At 38.0% G+C, this 19,549-nt stretch overlaps 1 protein-coding gene across 2 annotated transcripts in view; it reads right to left on the reverse strand.

Annotated features, from left to right (window-relative positions):
* Window positions 1-19,549, reverse strand: part of BTAF1 (B-TFIID TATA-box binding protein associated factor 1) — a 100,197-nt gene that overhangs the window by 23,844 nt on the left and 56,804 nt on the right. For both annotated transcript variants that reach the window (XM_008062188.2, XM_021714540.1), the window contains 6 exons: window positions 13,243-13,669; window positions 11,649-11,839; window positions 8,992-9,145; window positions 7,850-7,959; window positions 6,191-6,392; window positions 5,029-5,177 (listed from right to left, as the gene is read on the reverse strand). In XM_008062188.2, the coding sequence (XP_008060379.2) occupies window positions 5,029-5,177; window positions 6,191-6,392; window positions 7,850-7,959; window positions 8,992-9,145; window positions 11,649-11,839; window positions 13,243-13,669 (1,233 nt within the window). The remainder of the gene's footprint in view (window positions 1-5,028; window positions 5,178-6,190; window positions 6,393-7,849; window positions 7,960-8,991; window positions 9,146-11,648; window positions 11,840-13,242; window positions 13,670-19,549) is intronic.

The raw sequence follows: 19,549 nt of genomic DNA on the forward strand, positions 1-19,549 counted from the left end.
GGAATTACAGGCATGCGCTACCACGCCCGGCTGATTTTTTTGATTTATTGTAGAGATGAGGTCTCACTGCCCAGGCGGATCTCAAACCCGCGGGCTCAGGCAATCCACTCACCTCAGCCTCCCAAAGGCGTGGGATTACAGGCTGAGCCACCAAGCCCAGCTTGAGGTAAGATTTTAAATGTTCTCCACCACTAATAACAATACTTATGTGAGATGAGATATGCTAATTAGCTTGATTTAATCATTTTGTAATGTTTACATGTTTCAAAACATCATGCTGTCTACCATAACTTTTTTTTTTTTGAGTTGGAGTCTCATTCTGTTGCCCAGGTTGCAGTGCAGTGGCACACTCACGGCCACCACAGCCTCAACCTGCTGGGCTCAGGTCATCTTTCCCCTCAGCCTTCCAAGTAGCTGGAACTACAGGCATGTCCTACCACACCTGGCTAATTTTTTGATTTACTGTAGAGACGAGGTCTCACCAAGTTGCCCAGGCTGGTTTGGAACCTGTAGGCTCAGGCAATCCTCTCATTTGGCCTCCCAAAGTGCTGGGATTATAGGCGTGAGTCACTGTGCCCAGCCTGAAACAGTTATTTTTTAAAAAAGGTCCTCAGACTACAAAATTTGGGTGTCAAGAAAATTAAAATTCCAGACACAGTATTTTACTGAAATTTAAGTAAAATATATATTCCATACATATCAAAAATAGTATAAGAGGAGTGAGGTATGTATACTGAGTCTTAAAAATGACTGTATGTTCTATTTTCAGAGGTTTTGGATTTAATATTATCTATTAAGGTAAAAACTAACATTGTCAGCACATTTAACACCAGAATCACAAAGTCTTTCTGCACAATGCTTTACAAAAAAACTACAAAATCTTCATATATTTAGCCTCACAGAATTTTAAAGAAATGATAAGTTGTAAGACCATATAAATTAGCTCTACTCCCTAACAGTGAAACCCTAAACCCAAGAGGCACAAATACTGTTCAGTGCCTAGGACCCCTGTTGTGTCTTTCCCACTCCAATTCCCATAAAAGTCAGCAAGCAATACTAATAGTGCTAGAAAATTGAAGCTTATGTCAAAATCACTGGTTGATATTCTATGATTCTTCAATGTATATTTCAGCAAAGTACATGATTTTTTCCTACGAAGACATAACAGAGGAAATTAAGTTATAAAGAGGAACAGGAATGAAATTACTCTTCTATTGTCATGCCTTCAAATTTACTAATATTTTCTTCTACAGTGTCTAACCTGCTATTATTAATCTAGCCCAATTAATTTTTATTTGTAATTATTTTTTATTTCTAGAAGGTTAATTGGGTCACTTATTTTTATTTTATTTTTATTATTTTTTTGAGTTGGAGTCTTACTGTTGCTCAGGCTGGAATGCAGTGGCATGCTCTCAGTCACCGCAGCCTTTACCTGCTGGGTTCAGGAGATTCTTCCACCACAGCCTTCCAAGTAGCTGGAACTATAGGCATGTGCCACCACGCCTGGCTAATTTTTTAAAAAAAATTTATTGTAGAGATGAGGACTCACCAAGTTGCCCAGGCTGGTCAAACTCTTGAGCTCAGGGAATTCTCTCACCTTGGCCTCCCAAAGTGCTGGGATTATAGGTGTGAGCCACTGCACCTGGCCTATTTTTTTTGTGTGTGTGTAGGAGTCACACTCTGTCACCCAGGTTGGAGTACAGTGGCACACTCACAGCCACCTCAGCCTTGACCTGCTAGGCTCAGGGGATCCTTCACCTCAGCCTTCAGAGTATATTTTAATGTTCTTGTCTACTAATTCTATTGTCTGAGTCATTTCAGGGTCTGTTTCTATTGACTGACTTTTCTCCTGGTTATTGAACACATATTCTGTCTGGCAATTTTTTTTAGTGGATTTCAAACATCTTAAGTTTTATAATGTTTGGTGCTTGATTTTATTTTTATGTATTTCTTTAAATATTTTGGGGGCTTTTCCCCCAGGAAATATTTTAGTTAGCTGAAATTAATTAGATCCTTTTTTTTTTTTTTTTTTTTTGAGTCGGAATCTCACTGTTGCTCAGGTTGGCGTGTAGTGGCATGTTTATGGCCACTGTAGCCTCAACCTACTGGGCTCAGGTGATCCTTCCACCTCAGCCTTCTAAGTAGCTGGAACTACAGGTACATGCCACCACACCCAGCTAATATTTTAACTTATTATAGAGAAGTGGTCTTACCAAGTTGCCCAGGCTGGTCTCAAACCCCTGGGCTTAGGCAATTTTCACACCTCTGTCTCCCAGAGTGCTGGGATTACAGGTGTGAGCCTCCCCACCCAGCCTAATTAGATCCTTTTAAAGCTTGCTTTTAAATTTTGTTGAGGTAGGTCTAAATCAGCCTTTTGTCAAGGGACAATTTAGCCCATTACTGAGGCAATATGTTTCTAAGGACCCTACTTGATGCTCTGTATGGTAGAAGGTGCCTTGCTACTCTGCTTGGTGGCAATACAAACTATTTCTGGCACCATGTGAGCTCTGAGAATTGCTTCACCTATTCTGCATCCGCCTTTAAAGTGATTCTTTCCCCATCCTCAAAAGTGTTCTCATATAAATGTGCAGACAAGTACTCAAAGATTTGAGGGAACCCCTTTGAGGACTTCTGGAGCTTTCTCTCTGTGCAGTTACCTTCTCTCAGGTACTTTGTCTTGCAAATTCTCACCATCTTGTCTTCCCCAAACTCTGAACTCTGATTATTCAACTCAGCAAGACTACTCACTACTGGGTTCTCTTTGTGTTACTCTTCTCTATGATGTGGCCTAGAAATTCACTCCAGGCAACAAGCTAGTGCTGCCTGTAGTCCAATGTCTAAAAAATCATTGTTTGATACATTTTGTCTGTTTTAAGGTAGGAGATTAATCTGGTTCCTGTTTTTCCATCATGGCCAGAAGCAAAATCTATATCATGCTCTTGTAATCTTCACATTTATGAAAGTAAGCTTCACTAAGCTTTTTTCAATATCTGAAGTTCAAAATCCCCTTTCTTTATCAATTTGTTATCAAGTACTGTTATTCTTCCTTACAAACCAACTAAAAAAAAATCTCCTAAAGCCTACTGCTAACATTTTAGTTTAGTCCCTTTATCACCTCACAGTGGACATGGGCTCTGTTTTGGGGCATTTCCAATTCTAACACATATTCAAACAACAATTAAACTGATTTTCCTAAAACACTGCTTTCAGCTAATCTTCCCAAAAAACTACTTTGTTTAAGAGCACATAATGGCTTCCCATTGCTCACTGACTCCAAAGCTTAAAAAGGGCCAGGGGGACCAAGTACAATCCATTTAGTTTACAGGTAGGATGATGTAAGGCCTGGAGTTCAAATATATATGCAGAAAAATACAAAATAAATGAAGCTTAATAAATTATAAAACAAACATCTGTACAACCTGATCAAGAAACAGCCCTGCCATCACCTTAGAAGATCCCATATGTTCCTTCCCGATCATAACCCCCGCTCCTTTCCCAAGGAGGTAATTACTTGACTGATTTTTATGGTAATTTATTTCTTTTCTTTATCACCTAAGTATGCATCCAAGTTTCTTTTGCCTGCTTTTGAACTTCATAAAAATAGATTATCCTATGTTAAGGATTCATTAATATTGTTGTCTATGTCTGTAGTTTGTTGCAGTCTAATAATATATAATCTATCTACCCAACTATTCATGAACATTTGAGTGGTTTCTGGTTATAGGTTATTACAAATAGTGCTAAAATAAATATTCTTTAAAACGTGTCTTGCTACATGTGTTTAGTTTCTCAAGGGTATGTAGGATGAATCTGTGAGGTATTAGTATGAGTATTGTCAACTTTACTAGATATATACTCATACTCTGCTGACTGAAACATAAAATAATTCAGTTACTTTGGAAAACAATTTTGCAGTTTCTTAAGTTAAACTTGTCATACGACCTAGCAATTTCATTCCTAGGTATTTAAGATATCAATACACACATACATACATACACTTACAAATGCATGTTCATAGTAGCATTATTCATCATAGCTAAAAGCTGGTAACAATCCAAACATCCATCAGGTAAATGAATAAACAAAATGTGGTATGTCCATATGATGGAATACTATTTAGTAATAAAAAGGAAGTACTTAACACATGCTACAACCTGGGTGATGTGTGTATCTACTATTTCCTGAATTACATACATTCCATTAAAATATTATAAGCTGCTTGGTAGTGGCATTCTGGCTCTTCCTTTGCTTCAAACTCCTTCGTTCAAGACACTTCGATTTCCTGCATTGGCCACACATTATTTGTGCCCCATGAATGTACTCTAGTCTTCTTGCTTCATACTCCCAGCTTCTTGCTTCATTTGTTTTCTACAGTTTTAATTACCATCTCTCAAATTTACCTTTCATCTAAACATCAGCCTAGAATCTTTACCTAGATGTCACCAGAGAAACTTAGGAACAGTTCTATTTCTAGAAGAGCATCAGTGAATTATCATTCTTTTAGGAATCATGGTGTCTGATTTCTTGTTTTACTTAAATTAAAACTCTGTACTGTTTTATTTTTTTATTTTTTGAATTGGAGTCTCACTTTGTCACCCCGACTGGAGTGCAGCGGCCGCTCTCGGCCACCACAACCTCGACCTGCTGGACTCCGGCAATCCTTTCGCCTCAGCCTTCCGAGTAGCCGGAACTATAGGCGCGCGCTACAACGCCCGGCTAATTTTTTTTTTTATTTAGAGATGAGGTCTTACCAAGTTGCCCAGGCGGGTCTTGAACCTGCGGGCTCAGGCAATCCACTCACCTCAGCCTCCCAAAGTGCTGGGATTACAGGCTGAGCCACCGAGCCCGGCTTGTACTGTTTTTTAAAGTACCCGTTAAAGTACAACAATCCTAATGCTTGTAATATAAACATTCTCAAAATAAAACCTTGTTTTTCTTTAGCCTGACATGTTCTTTAAAAATGGTTACAATTATTATGGATACAGTTATAGAAAACATTAAGTCTATAAACAAATTATTTCAACTTACCTCAAGTGGCATGAGTCTAATTAGTGTGGCAAAGCACTGTGTAGCCATGAATCTTACACTATCTGTTTGATCACTCATTCTTCCCAACACAGGAACAACTAAAAGGACAATATATGGAACAATGCCAACATCCAGTTGTTCCATTACACCTGAGCAAGTGATTAAGGAAATTTGAAAATGGTTGAGATAGATGTTTTCACAAACAAACTGATATACCAAAATTGTAACTCTTAAAAAGGTTCATAGGTTTCTCATTTGTATAATGATCCTAAAGGCCTATGTTTCAATTATAACCGTATTTGCACACTTTGGTACTTCTTTCAAAACATTATGTAACTTTCTCATGATTAAGAATATAAAGTTATGTTTTTCATTTGAGGAAGGCTGGAGGAAGCTTTACTAATAAGACTTTTTTCATCGAGAAATTCCTAAGAGCTTCTAAAATTCCAAGGTCAAAATAAGTGAGTCACATTGTAAATAAGGGAGCACAACTGAGTGTCACTCAAAGATTAACTCCAAGTTTCACACCAGGATCTTGACAATCACCAACTGGATATAGTGGACCTAGTTAAGTGCAGTCTCCCACAATCTTCAGCATTTTTGAACCAGAGGTTCTACTGATTTGTTCTTCATCCATCTTTCTTGTTCTGTGAATTATCTTTCAGATAATTTGAGTTAAAGAATGTCACTTGCTGCCATGCCCTTAGCAAAGGGCTTGCCTGTATTTTTCTAATATCTAGTACATTTTGGTTATTTTCAACCCAAGTAATGAATAAACTCTGGAAACATCATGGTGATAATATAGGGACTATCTATCTCACAGTATCTGGATAATATTAACAAAACATTGATTATAATACAAATAAACAGATCATTTACTAGAGACATAGTTCATAAAGTCCACAAAACTATGCAGCTTATTAAAAATGTCTTAAAATTAGGAGTAATTCTTCAAGCTTTCTATGTGAAAATTTTCAAAGAAAAATATAAATAGATTTGTAATAAAACATAAAAATACTTTAAAACAGGATGCAAAAAGGATAGTCTTTTAGGAACAAGGCAGGTTATTTATGTGTATATTTGAATAAATCAATTTTATTTTAATCATCTTTAAACAAAAGAACATAATTTCCGAATAGTTTGTCAACATTAAAAAGGATACAGGCAAGAGCTTCGATTGCACCCTCTTGTTTGACATTGTCGTCAATTGCTCCCAGCCACGGAAGAACCTTCTCCAAAAAGATATTCATCGTTTCCATGGTAGCTATTTTGCTCATGACGCCTACACAACGAGCAGCCATGTGCCTCACTGCAGTGCTGGGGTATTGAAGGCACATATAAAGATGAGGCAAATGCTGTACCAACTAAAAACAAAAAGTTAAAGGCAGTCAGAAATCTCACTAGGGAATTTACTGTTTAAAATATAACTATAATAATAGCTCATACTCAGGGAAGTTCTCAATATTGCAAATGACTCTACATCCAGAAATGTCTCCAAATACTTCAAAACTTTACTGTGAAAACATGCTCAATAGTACACCGATCTAAATCCAAGGAAAGGTATTACAAGTCTTTTAAAAAGAAAGGGAAAAAAAGGCATAGAGCCTCTCTCCTGCTCATATCCTCTCTTAGGCATCCAGGAACACTCAATTCTTTCTAAAATTAACAGAGAACAAATCAAATACTTGCAAGATTCTCCTTCTAAGGCTGGAAAAATAGCACCACACTACCAGCTTCCTCCAAATTTGCTATCACTAGTTTAGGTGTCTAATTTTAATTCAGTGAAATTAAGTGTTCCTGATTTTGTTCTAGACATCATACTTTGGTAGGTATTTTCTATTTTAGCTTCCTGGCTTACCACAGGTGTGTTATGATCATCATAGCTTTACAACAGCACCTTATTATCCCACATCTGCTGCTTGGAACATGAGGGTTAATGCTGATGAGAGCCAGTCTCAACAGTTAGACAAGCCTTGCAGTTCAGCTAGTGCATGGTGCTAATCATGGACGGTAAGAGCGTAAGAGTCTATCTTTCCTTGCTAATAGCAAACAAGTGAAAGGATCTACTGTGTTACTATATACACAGAAAAACTCCACTATTCTCTGCTCCCCCCAGATGCTCTCTTTTGCTTCATAACAATTGAGAATTGGAGTGTAGCCTTCACAACACTATAAATTGCAGGAAGTTTGCTATTGCAGATACACGGAAAGAATTACACTTTTATGAAGAAAACAAATAATTAATACTCTATGTTCTTCCTCCCTGTCCCCAATTCTTTTGCAAGTTATCTTTTAGTAGGTAAAAACAACCCAACCAAACAAAAAACAAACCAGTGTTCTCTCTTTGCCACTGACCAGTTTCACCTGAAGCAGGCACCTTTTACCTTTTGTATTTATCTAGGAAGCAGGGTTTACTATGCATGCTTTTCCTAAGAACTATGTCATTAGGACAGTCTGGATGACCAGGGTTGCAGCTTTTCTCCCTGCTTTCACTCGGCTCCTGTGTCATCAGAGTCCTTTCCCCAGCTCACCACAGCCTTGACCTCCTGTGCTCAGGTGATCCTTCCACCTTAGACTCCCGAGTAGCTGGAGCTACAAAATGCCACCACACCCAGCTAGTTTCCTTTTTCTTTTTGTAGAGATGAGGTCTTGCTATGTTGCCTAGGCCGGTCTTGAACTCTTGGGCTCAAGCAATCCTAATGCCTCGGCCTCCCAAAGTGCTGGAATTACAGTCAACGATCTATGATGCTTGGCCTTAAGAAATTTTAATAAGACCACTTGCTTTATTTGAAGAAATACTACACTTGCATTAGTTAGTTACCAAAGGATGAAGTTCGGAATCCATCGAAGCTGCTGCTATTTCAAAAACTTGCAAAGAATTCACCAATTCTTGAGCAGGGCCATCTCCCTTTTCCAAGAGGAACTTTCCATCTATTAAAATATATTGTTTTAAGTCTGTATTACCTTGCAAATCATTTTTGAAAATCTAGAGCCCATAAAAATGTTTACCACCTCCCTAGCTAGCATGCGAGGGTCAATTTTGCTTTTTAAAGTTAAAATTAAATGCCATGACCTTAATTTAAGTTCTGAGGTACTATACTTAAAGTAACCAAAGAACTTTAACATAATGATCCATTTCATATATATATATGTACATATATATATATATGTATATATGTATGTATCTAATTTTTATTTTTTGAGACAGGTTCTTGATCTGTTGCCCAGGCTGGAAGGCAGTGGTGCCATCTAGACTCACTGCAACCTCAAACTCCTGATCTTAAGTGATCTTCCCACCTTAGTCTCCCAAGTAGCTAGGACAACAGGAGCACCAACATGTCTGGTTAATTTTATTTATATATTTATTTTTTTGTAGAGACAAGGTCTCACTATGTTGCCTAGAGGGTCCTGAACTCCTGGACTCTAGCAATCCTTCCACCTCAGTCTCTCAAAGTGCTGAATTACAGGTGTGAGCCATTGCAACTGGCTCAAATATCTCTTTTTTATTTTTATTTTTTGAATTGGAGTTTCACTCTGTTGCCAAGGCTAGAGTGCAGTGGCATGCTCATGGCCACTACCGCCTGGATCTCCTGAACTCAGGCAATCCTTCCACCTCAGCCTGCTGAGTAGCTGGAACTATAGACATGTGCCAACATGCCCGACTAATATTCTTTTCAAAATTTATTGTAGAGATGAGGTCTCACCAAGTTGCCCAAGCTGGTCTCAAACCCTGAGCTCAGGTAATCCTCTTGTCTCTACCTCCAAAGTGCTGGGATTATAGGTGTGAGCCACTATGCCCAGTCAAATATCTTTTTTAAATAAATGTTTCTATCAACTTCATTTTAAACCTAACCTGTTGCTCTGGGATAAACGGGTAAAGACATTTTTTATTTAATAAGGATATATTTAATTAACATATACAGAAATTTGTTAAAAATTGAATTCAGAAAAATATGTGCATACCAAAATTATGTATGTCTATTGTATTCCTCAATGGGCCAACCATAGCATCCCAGAGATGTGGCAACTTCATTGCCATTTCACCACCAAAATGTTTTACTATGGTTGTCAAGGCAAATTCAGCTCCTCTCCGTTGTACCAGATAAGGCTTCTGGGCCTAAAATTAAAATTAGTTGAAAACAGAATTTCAGAAAAGAACATAATGCATTTAAAATTGTATCAAGAGAATTTAAAACTTGCCTTCTAAGAATTCACAGTGTTATCATTTCATCAATTAGGCAATTATTGGACATACTTATCACAACTATAAACATTTCCACATAATTAAATTTACATGGGCCTAAAACACCTAAGTAGATTTTTTTTGTTTCCAAAGAAAAATATTTCTGGGGTTGAGGACGAAGAATAAAAAGATATGTGCTGTATCTAGACAGTCCTAAGTGACTTTTTTTTTTCCTCTCCCTACACCAAACAAACTTACCAACTTGAGAGATGAAATGATCGGTCCTAATTTACATTCACTTAAAGGACAGAATAAGATCATCTGTTTAAGCTAATCCTAAAATTAACCTTCATTAAGCAGTAATTATAATCTATCAACCTGTTTCCCCAAAAAGATACAAATATGTTTTTAAAACTACTTTTAAGAACTATGCAAATCATAGAAGTATAAATATCAGTAAATTTTGTTTTTTTTTTTAGTTAGAGTCTCACTCTCTGCCCAGGCTGGAGTACAATGACATGCTCATGGCCACCGCAGCCATGACCTACTGGGCTCAGGCAATTCTTCTGCCTCAAGTCTTCCAAGTAGCTAGAAGTATAGCCATGTGCCATCATGCCTGGCTAATTTTTGATTTATTGTAGAGAAGAGGTCTTGTCAAGTTGCCCAGACTGGTCTCAAACCTATGGACTCAGGCAATCCTCTCACCTTGGCCTCCCAAAGTGTTGGGATTATAGGTATGAGTCACTGTGCCCAACCTCTAGTAAACTTTTTACTAAAATTATTATGGGGGGGATACAAGGGGGATATAGTCAATGAAAAAAAACTTCACAGAATGTTTTTTGGGGTTTTCTTTTTGAGTCAGAGTCTCACTCTGTTGCTCAGGCTAGAGTGCAGTGGCATGTTCACAGTCACTAGAGCCTCAACCTGCTGGGCTCAGGCGATCTTTCTGCTTTGGCCTTCCAAGTAGTTAAAACTACAGGCATGCGCCACCACATCCGGCTGATTTTTCTTGATTTATTGTAGAGATGAGGTCTTGCCAAGTTGCCCAAGCTGGTCTTGAACCTCTGGAATCAGGCAATCCTCTCGTCTCTGCCTCCCAGTGTTGGGATTACAGGAGTGAGCCACTTCACTGGTCCCACAGAATGTTTTAAAAGAAATATAAATAATCTGGGGCAACCCCTTTGGGTCCCCTCCCACTGTGGGAGCTTTTCTGTCCTTTCAGTAAATACTTTCTCAAAAAGAAAAAAAAAAATCTACCCATCTAATTTAATATGTTGATTAAAGAGCACTTAAAATGGGTTTATGTTTTATAGAAACATGTCTTTTAGCATCAATAGTTTCAGCTGTAGCTGAACCCAGGTAAATAACTACATCTTGCAACCAAAAGAACTAACTAGAGCAGGCATTTCATTGTTGATAATAAGACTGTAAAAATGTTCAAACCAAACATTTTCTCAAAATGCTGGTTATTATTTGTCTTTTTGACTTTAAAGACTGTACTGTATCACAGGTAGACCAGTGGAAGAGAACAGAAGGACCAAATAGACCCTACCAAAATATGAAGCATGATATATAACAGAGGTACCATTAAAAATCAGGGAGAAGGCCGGGCATGGTGGCTCACGCCTATAATCCCAGCACTTTGGGAGGCCAAGGTGAGAGGACTGCCTGAGCCCACAGGTTCGAGACCAGCCTGGGCAACTTGGTGAGACCTCATCTCTACAATAAAAATTGAAAAAAAAAAATTAGCTGGGTGTGGTGGTGCATGCCTGTAGTTCCAGCTATTTGGAAGGCTGAGGTGGAAGGATCACCTGAGCCCAGCAGGTCGAGACTGCAATAACTGGGAGCATGCCACTGCACTCCAGCCTGGACAACAGAGTGAGACTCTGACTCAAAAAAAAAAAAGTAAATAAATCAGGGAGGAAGAATTCAATGAATAGTGAGACTGACTGTCCATATAGAAAAATAAAGTCTAGAACTCTATCTCACAATGTATATTTAATAAACTTCAGGTCAACTAAAAGTCAGATGGGTAACAATTAATTGACATTTGTAAACTTATCCTCTGAATATCAGTAGGAATTCCTGACACTGAAAAGACTGAGAAAAGCTAGTTTTCACTATTAGTATCTTCTCTATTAGTCATTGTTATGAAATTCAAGTCGTTTATATTTACAGATAACTTATATACCCACTATCATGAAGGTTTCTTGCCTAGGAAGACAAAGTTAAATTGGCAAAGATTACAAGAGGCATGAGAAATTGGAAGAAGTTTGCTGTTTTTTGGGGTCATGTTGCTGGAGTACTCCCAAAGGTTATTAACCCCAGTCCTTTCACTTAAAAAAAAACAGTTTTAGAAGCTAATATGACAACTTAGTTCTTAATCTGTAGGCTAAAATTTGTTTAAAATTCAAAGCATTGAAAAAAAATGATTTACCTCATCGAGTTCAACAAGAATATTTCCGCTACTTCCTGCCGGAAGATCTGCTATTTGAGCTTTTACTGCTTTGGGAGTAGGACCTCGCCTACTTGTGATAGCAAAAGCAGCTTTCTGATGCCTATAGAGTGTAATTATACCTCTATGCTTAGTGACAGTATGGTGCATTCCATCTTTTTCTGAGTTGGAACCTAATGAAAAAAGAAGTTAAACAATCTTTTACTCATAATATAAGTGATCAAATGTTTCCTGCTCCAAAAGAGATATAATGTTTTAAAACTATGTCTTTTAGGCCTCAACTTTTATAGGCCAGTGACATTTTCTTTATACAATGAAATGGCAACAAAATAGTCTATCTGCATAGGATTTATACCTACTACAATCCAAATTGTATAATCATGTTAACAATGAAAAAAAGCACATGCAACAATTAATGTGACTTCAGTTCAAGAGTAGTAATTTTTTAAAAAATGTGCCAAGGCATAACAATAAACATTAAAAAACATTTTAATCAAATTCTTTCTAAAAGAAATGTTGGCCTGGCGCAGTGGCTTACACCTATAATCCCAGCACTTTGGGAGGCTGAGGTGAGAGGATTGCCTGAGCCCACAGGTTCAAGACCAGCCTGGACAGTTTGGCAAGACCTCATCTCTACAATAAATGAAAAAAGTTAGCTGGGCATGGTGGTGCCTATCTGTAGTTTCAGCTACTTGGAAGGCTGAGACAGAAGGATTGCCTGAGCCCAGCAGGTTAAGGCTGTGGTGGCCGTGAGTGTGCCATTACAATGCAGCCTAGTCGACACAGTGAGACTCTGACTCAAAAAAAAAAAAAAAAAAAAAAGCCCACAGTCACCATGAATTCAGAAAAACAGTGACGAATGCAAAGTAAAGCTGCCTCAAATAGCAATGCGGGAGGAGGGAATGAACTCATCGCATTTTCAGGATGTTAATATTTGAAATGTCCACCTTCTTGCAGTTCATTCACCTTTTTCAAGATCTATACTGTGCCAAAATTGTGTATCTATCACATTCGGAATAACCTTTTTTTTCAAAATCTTATTTAAAAAATCATATTGGACTAAGTCATGTAAAGAAACATTGGTCCTCAAGACCAGCCTACAGAGAGCAGTTTTTGATTTCCATATAGATTATCCAGTTGAAAACAGAAAGTTGGTTAAGTATTATTAATATTTACTAAAAGTAATAGTGTTCACTCATCTCATAAAACATGCACTAAGTTAGGGAAGCCAGAGATTTATCAGCACTTTCATTAACATTTCATACAATTAAGTTTTCTAGACTAGTAAGAGTCTTATCATGATGGCTTTGAAGGCGATGGTAAAGGTGAAACACCTGCCTCTCAGATTTCAGTCACCTCACAGCAGATGTCAGATCTTCTATAAATGGCTGCGTTTACAAGGTTGTGACTGTGCAAACTCATTTAAAGAGAAGTTCTCTTATAATTGAGCTTTTCCTCTCTCAATGAGAAAAAGCTCTACCATGAACTAGATTTGTGCTTAAATTATACCCATAAATGAAAAGAAATTTAAATAGTTAGTTCTTTCTCTACCCCAAATAAAGGTTTAGGTATATACCTTTAGAATTTTCCTGGCCACTTTGTGTTGGTACTGGACATGTGACAGAAGGAGTTAGATATGGGTCCACACAAAGTGAGCTACAGAGGTTTTTAATAATTTTTGAATTGGGACAGGGTGTCCTTGTTGTGCACTGCTGAAGGAGTTTAGCTATGCACTGAGCTGCATAGTTTTGCACTAGTGTGTTCTCTTCTTTTTTAATTGTCTCCATTAATGGTTTTATGATAGGATTTAATTTTTCCGGAAGCTGCTGCAAGCTCACAACGGCACATGCAGCAAAAGTATGCACTCTCAACTGCAACACTTGCCACTCCTGGTTGGTCTCTGTAACTGTCATTTGGACCTGCTGTCGTTTACTATCTAACTGCTGTGACACTTGAGGATTTAAATCGAAAGATGATGTGACTTCATTAAAAACAGTAGTGACCTAGTAAAAAAAAAGAAATTAAAAATCATTAATCATATCAACCCCAAATAGATTGTAAACTCCTAAAGGGTAGACGGTAAGCTTTCTGTTTCAATTTTAGGTTGCATAATATCTAGTATTGTGTTAAAATTCTGTAAACTAAACCAATGTCTAAAATCTCCCAACTAAACTGTATTTTAATCTGATTTAATTTAACAACAGCATTATATTCCTTAGGAAAGACATTCTCTTGAGATAAAGAAAATTACTTATCTTGAAATATACTGATAACTTTGAGGAAAATCACTTAACCTACAGAGTAACAAGAATGCTATAAGCAAATATAAACTATTAATTAAAAAATACCAAAATTTACTAACTTCTTTCAGGGAAAAATATTTTTCTTGGCTCAAAAACCCACAAAAATGTAGGGGAGCTGTTTGCTAAGTGGTTAAGTGTTGCTAACTGATGTATTTTCATTCTTTGATCTTTCTTCAGCGGAAATGCCCCCCAAAAAGGAGAAGAAGAAGAAAAACAAAACAGTGTAGCAGCAGTCATTCATTTAATTACCAATAGCTGTCTAAGGCTATAAGACTACTGTACCAGGCTACTCTGCAACTCCATTAAAAGACTGTTGAGTCCATCTTGCTTAACAGCTTTATTGAGATATAATTCACATATCATAAAATTTACCCATTTGAAGTGTATAATTCAGTGATTTTAAAAGTATATTTAGAATCGTGACTCACCACAATTTTAGAAAATTGTCATCAATCCAAAAAGAACACTCATACCCATTAGTAATCACTCCTCATTTCCCCCTAGTCCCAGGGAGCCACTAATCTATCTTTATAGCCTTGTCTATTTGGATATGAATGGAATCATAAAATATGTGGTGCTTGTGACTGGTTTCAGTCATTTAGCATAATGATTTCAAGGTTGATCCATGTTGTAGCATGTATCAGTAATTTATTTTTTTCTTTTCTTGTCTCTGAGATTTCACCATATGGGCCAGGAGCTGTGACTCATCCCTGTAATCCCATTCTTTGGGATGCTGAGGCAGGAGAGTTGTTTGAGACCAGACTAGGCAACACAGTAAGACCTCGTCTCTACATTTAAAAAAAAAAAAAAAAATTAGCCAAGCATGTGGCACATGCCTGTAGTCTCAGCTACTCAGGAGGTTGAGGCAGAAGGATTGCATGAGGCCAGGAGGCTGAGGCTGTAGTGAGTTGCGATTATGTCACTGCATTCCAGCCTGGGTATCAGAAACCCCAACGCAAAAAAAAAAAATTTTTTTTCACTATTTGGCAATACCACATTTTATTTATCCATCCATCAGCTGATGAGTATTTGGATTGTTCCTACCTTTTGGCTGTTATGAACAATATTGCTATGAACATTTGCACACACATTTTTGTGTGGGCATATGAGTATGTTCTTTTAATTATCATTTAAAGATTGTATGATGGCTTAAATAACAAAAATATTTTGATAGGTAATTACATGTTTGATGATAGGCAGCTACAATCAAAAAGAACCTCCATATAGAACCAATCTGATCATTACTGGTCAGAAAAGCCATTGGAGAACCTAACTTTTTTTTAAATGGAGAATCTGATTTTTAAAACTTAAAAATTATCAACTCCACCGTGGACAACACTTGCTTTTTATTACAAAAAAAAATACACACAAATAAGATCTTCTTTTATTGTTATAAATATCAAAGAGTTCAACTTGAACTACATCTGTTTGACCATGTCAATCTGCTCACCTCAAAGGATCAAAAATAACATACCACTTCTAGCTTATCCTTCTAGCTTATCCTTTCTACTTTGTTCTGTTTCAGTTCCACATAAGATTATTTGAAACCGGGTTACTAAGTTTGAAAATACTGTCCTAAATACACTATTGCTATGTCAGTTTTCAGTGGCTGAAGACAACCGAGGAAAAGCTTTCCAGTCACTTTCAAATTAATTCAATAATTCAACCAATATTTACTGAGTAATACTAAAAAATGAATAATATCTCATGCCTTAACATGCCCCCAAAATATAGAGACTCATGTGGAAGACAGAAATACACACAGAGAATTAAGAAAATGTAACATATAATTGTGGTTAAGTACAAGCTGCTGTGAGTATACAGAGAATTGCTTAATCCCTCTTCAAGGAAGAGATCAGTGGAGATTTGCCAGAAGATGGTAACACTTTTGTTTGGTTTTTAAAGAATGGGTAAGTCAGGGGTTATAAGGACATCCTGGCAAGTTGACAAAGTGAGATAGGGAGTGGAAAGTAGGGCACTGTCCAAGGAACTGAAAACAGTATCATGGCCTGGGTGCACGGTGCAGAAAAAGAGTGTCAAGAGAAGAATTCTAGAAGAGCATGGAGGGTTGGGGTGAGGAATTCCTGGCAAAGGAAGCAGGATATCAGGCACAGAAGTGAGAATGAGTAAGGCATTGAAGAGGAGTGTGGTGTACTTCTGCAAGGAGAAAGCTAACTAGGCTTGAGTGACGGCAGTTTGAGAAACGATGAGAAAAATAGTTGGAGAATTTAGAGAAGGTAATGAAAGTAAGAAAAAAATTAAGAAGGCAAAGGAAAATAAAATTTTAAAGCGGGGGAGGGATGTTTTCAAAGCGACACAAAAATGCAGATTTATGATGAGCATAAAAAAAAAAAATGAGACTGACAAAAACTAGCCCACTAGCCTGGCACAGCATGCAGGATGAAATGGGCCTGAGACTGCCTAGAGCCCAAGAGATGAGTTAGACCCTAACATAAAGAACTAAGGACAAAGAAAAGATAAACATACAAGGTTTTCTGAAAGAATGCTGACAAGAGTTGTGACTGTGAATAAAAAGGGCATTTTTTTCCTGTTAAAAAAAAGTCTCAGTTTTGGTTAAGTTTGAAGTGACACTGAGACATTTAAGTAAAAATATCTAATAGAAGAATGTAAAAAAGATTGGGAGTAGACAGCACACAGCACATGGGTAAGAACTAAATCACGAGACTGGTGAAAGAGACAAAGCTAGAACTCAGGGAAATGCCTATATTTGGCAGGTTAAGAGGAAAAATAGGGATTCAATGAAATACATAAAATGTAGTGGCTCTCAGACAAGGCAACTTTGAAAACTGCCTTTCCAGCCGGGCTCGGTGGCTCAGCCTGTAATCCCGCGCCTTTGGGAGGCTGAGGTGAGTGGATTGCCTGAGCCCGCGGGTTTGAGACCCGCCTGGGCAGCGAGACCTCATCTCTACAATAAATCAAAAAATCAGCCGGGCATGGTAGTGCATGCCTATAATTTCGGCTACTTGGAAGGCTGAGGTGGAAGGATCGCTGGAGCCCAGCAGGTCGAGGCTGCGGTGGCCAGGAGCGGCCACTGCACTCCAGTCCGGGTGACAGAGTGATACTCCAACTCAAAAAAAAAAAAAAAAAAGAAAAAGAAAACTGCCCTTCCCTCAATACTCTCTTCCAGAGATTCTGATAGTTATGCTTATTTTCTATCCCAGATCAAAACAATTGGACCAATGAAACTGATGAAGCAGAACATTAGTTTCATTGGGGAGTAAGGGATCTGAATAAGATCTCGAAGAAGGTGCTATCTGATGACATTGAAAGAAAACCTTCCAGAAAGAATAGGCAGGGAACCCACACCACAAAGAAAATTTGAGAGATTAATTCCAGGCAGGCCCCCAAAAAGGGAGGGGGGGGTGCAAAAAGGAAAGAATAACAACAATCAGGAAGACAACACCATAAAAGAACTAAAAAAACAAAAAAGCAACTTGAGCTTTCTGTCATAGGAGAGAACAAAAAAATTTCAACTACATTATCCTCTAACTAAAAAGAAGGATAAGAAATGAAGATTACTCTTTCATAGAGACCAATACAAACGAAATAGCTCAATTTCTGATCCCCTAACTCAAAAAAGGAAAAACTCATTGATACTACCTAAACTCACAGGCTTACTAAGTACAGAACTGCTGCAATGAAGCACTGATGCTGGCACAAACAGACTAAACAAGTGGAACCCAGCTACAGAGCCACACTTATACCGCAGTAATTTCTTACAACAGTGCCAAAGCAATCCAACGGGGAAAGTCTTTTCAATATACAAAGGGAGACCCCCAAAGACTCCAATTTATTTATTTAAAAAGTGTATTTATTCATACATGTTTAACTTCAGTCACCTTCAAAGTACTATCCATTTGACACAATATACCTATTGAATCACTTTTTCCACTGCCCAAACCAGTTTTTGAACTCATCAATTTTGATGCTTTTAGTGCTTCTACTGTTTTCTGTTTCACCTCCTCCACATTGGCAAACTGTTTTCCTTTGAGGATTTTTTCATCAGGGAAACAAACAAAAAAAATGTTGTTTGGGGCAAGATCAGGTGAATAGGGAGGGAGGGGTACTGGGGTCATGCTGTTTTTGGTTAAAAACTGCTGAATACTCAAGACGGTATTATACATGAATACACAGGCAGGTGCATTGTCATGGTGGAAGAACCAGTCATCTCTTTGCCACAACTCAGGATGTTTCTTCTGCAAATAGTAATGCAACCTTCTCAAAGTTTCCAGATGAAAACTTCAATTGAGCATTTGCTCTAGAGGAACAGATTCTAAGTGTACTACAAGGGGCTCGCCTTCCAAAAGATAATTCTGATTGTTTTGGGTCTCCCTCATAAAATGCTGGAAACATTAGATATCTATAAGAAAAACAAACCTCAACCTTTACTTCATACTATACACAAACATTAATTCAAGATGAATGACAAATCTAAACATAAAGTTAAAATGACCAGGGGCGGTGGCTCACACCTGTAATCCCAGCACTTTGGGAGGCTGAGGTGGGAGAACACTTGAGCCCAGGAGTTGGAGACCAGCCTGGGTGACATAGCAAGACCTCACCTCTACAAAAAATAAAAAAATTAGCCAGGTGTGGTGGCATGTGCCTGTAGTTCCAGCTACTCAGGAGGCTGGGGCAGAAGGACTGCCTGAGTCCAGGAGGTTGAGGCTGTGATAAGTCATGACTGTGCCACTGCATTCTAACCTAAATGAAGGAATGAGACACACCCCCCTCCAAAAAAAAAGTTAAAATGGCAATACTTTAAAAGAAAATGTATGTGAATACATTTGCCATGTAGAAATAAGAAAAGGTTACTTAGGTCACAGAATATAATAGCCATCAAAGAAAACAATACGTTAGAATTCACCAAGATTTAAAATATCTCTTCATCCAAAAACGTCATTAAGATAATTAAAAGGCAAGCCACATGCTGCCAGAAAATACTGAGAAAGCATCTAGCTGACAAAGGATTGGTATCCAGAATATATAAAGAACTCTAAAGCCGGGCTCGGTGGCTCAGCCTGTAATCCTGTGCCTTTGGGAGGCTGAGTGAGTGGACTGCCTGAGCCCGTGGGTTTGAGATCCGCCAGGCAGGCGAGACCTCAACTCTACAAGAAATTAGCCGGGCATGGTAGAGCGTGCCTGTAGTTCCAGCTACTTGGAAGGCTGAGGCGGAAGGATCGCCGGAGCCCAGCAGGTCAAGGCTGCGGTGGCCGGGAGCAGCCACTGCCTTCCAGTCTGGGCGACAGAGTGAGACTCCAACTCAAAAAAAAAAAAAAAGAATTCTAATAACTCAACAATAAACCGGCAAACAACTAGATTTAAAAGAAGACAAAATATTTGAACAGACCTTTCAGAATGGAAGATATACAAATGACCAATAAGATATGAAAAAAAGTATTTCACAAATTAGTTATCAGGGAAATGCGCATTAAAACCAAGATGAAACAATCACTAGAAGGCTAGAAGTAAAAGGAATGATCACAGCAAACACTAGTAATGATGTGGAGTTACCAAAACTCTCACATGTTCATGGTCAGATGGTAAAATGACACAATC

The sequence above is a fragment of the Carlito syrichta genome, unplaced genomic scaffold (assembly GCF_000164805.1).
Source record: "Carlito syrichta isolate Samal-C Ts95f unplaced genomic scaffold, Tarsius_syrichta-2.0.1 Scaffold305661, whole genome shotgun sequence".
Lineage (NCBI taxonomy): Eukaryota > Metazoa > Chordata > Mammalia > Primates > Tarsiidae > Carlito > Carlito syrichta.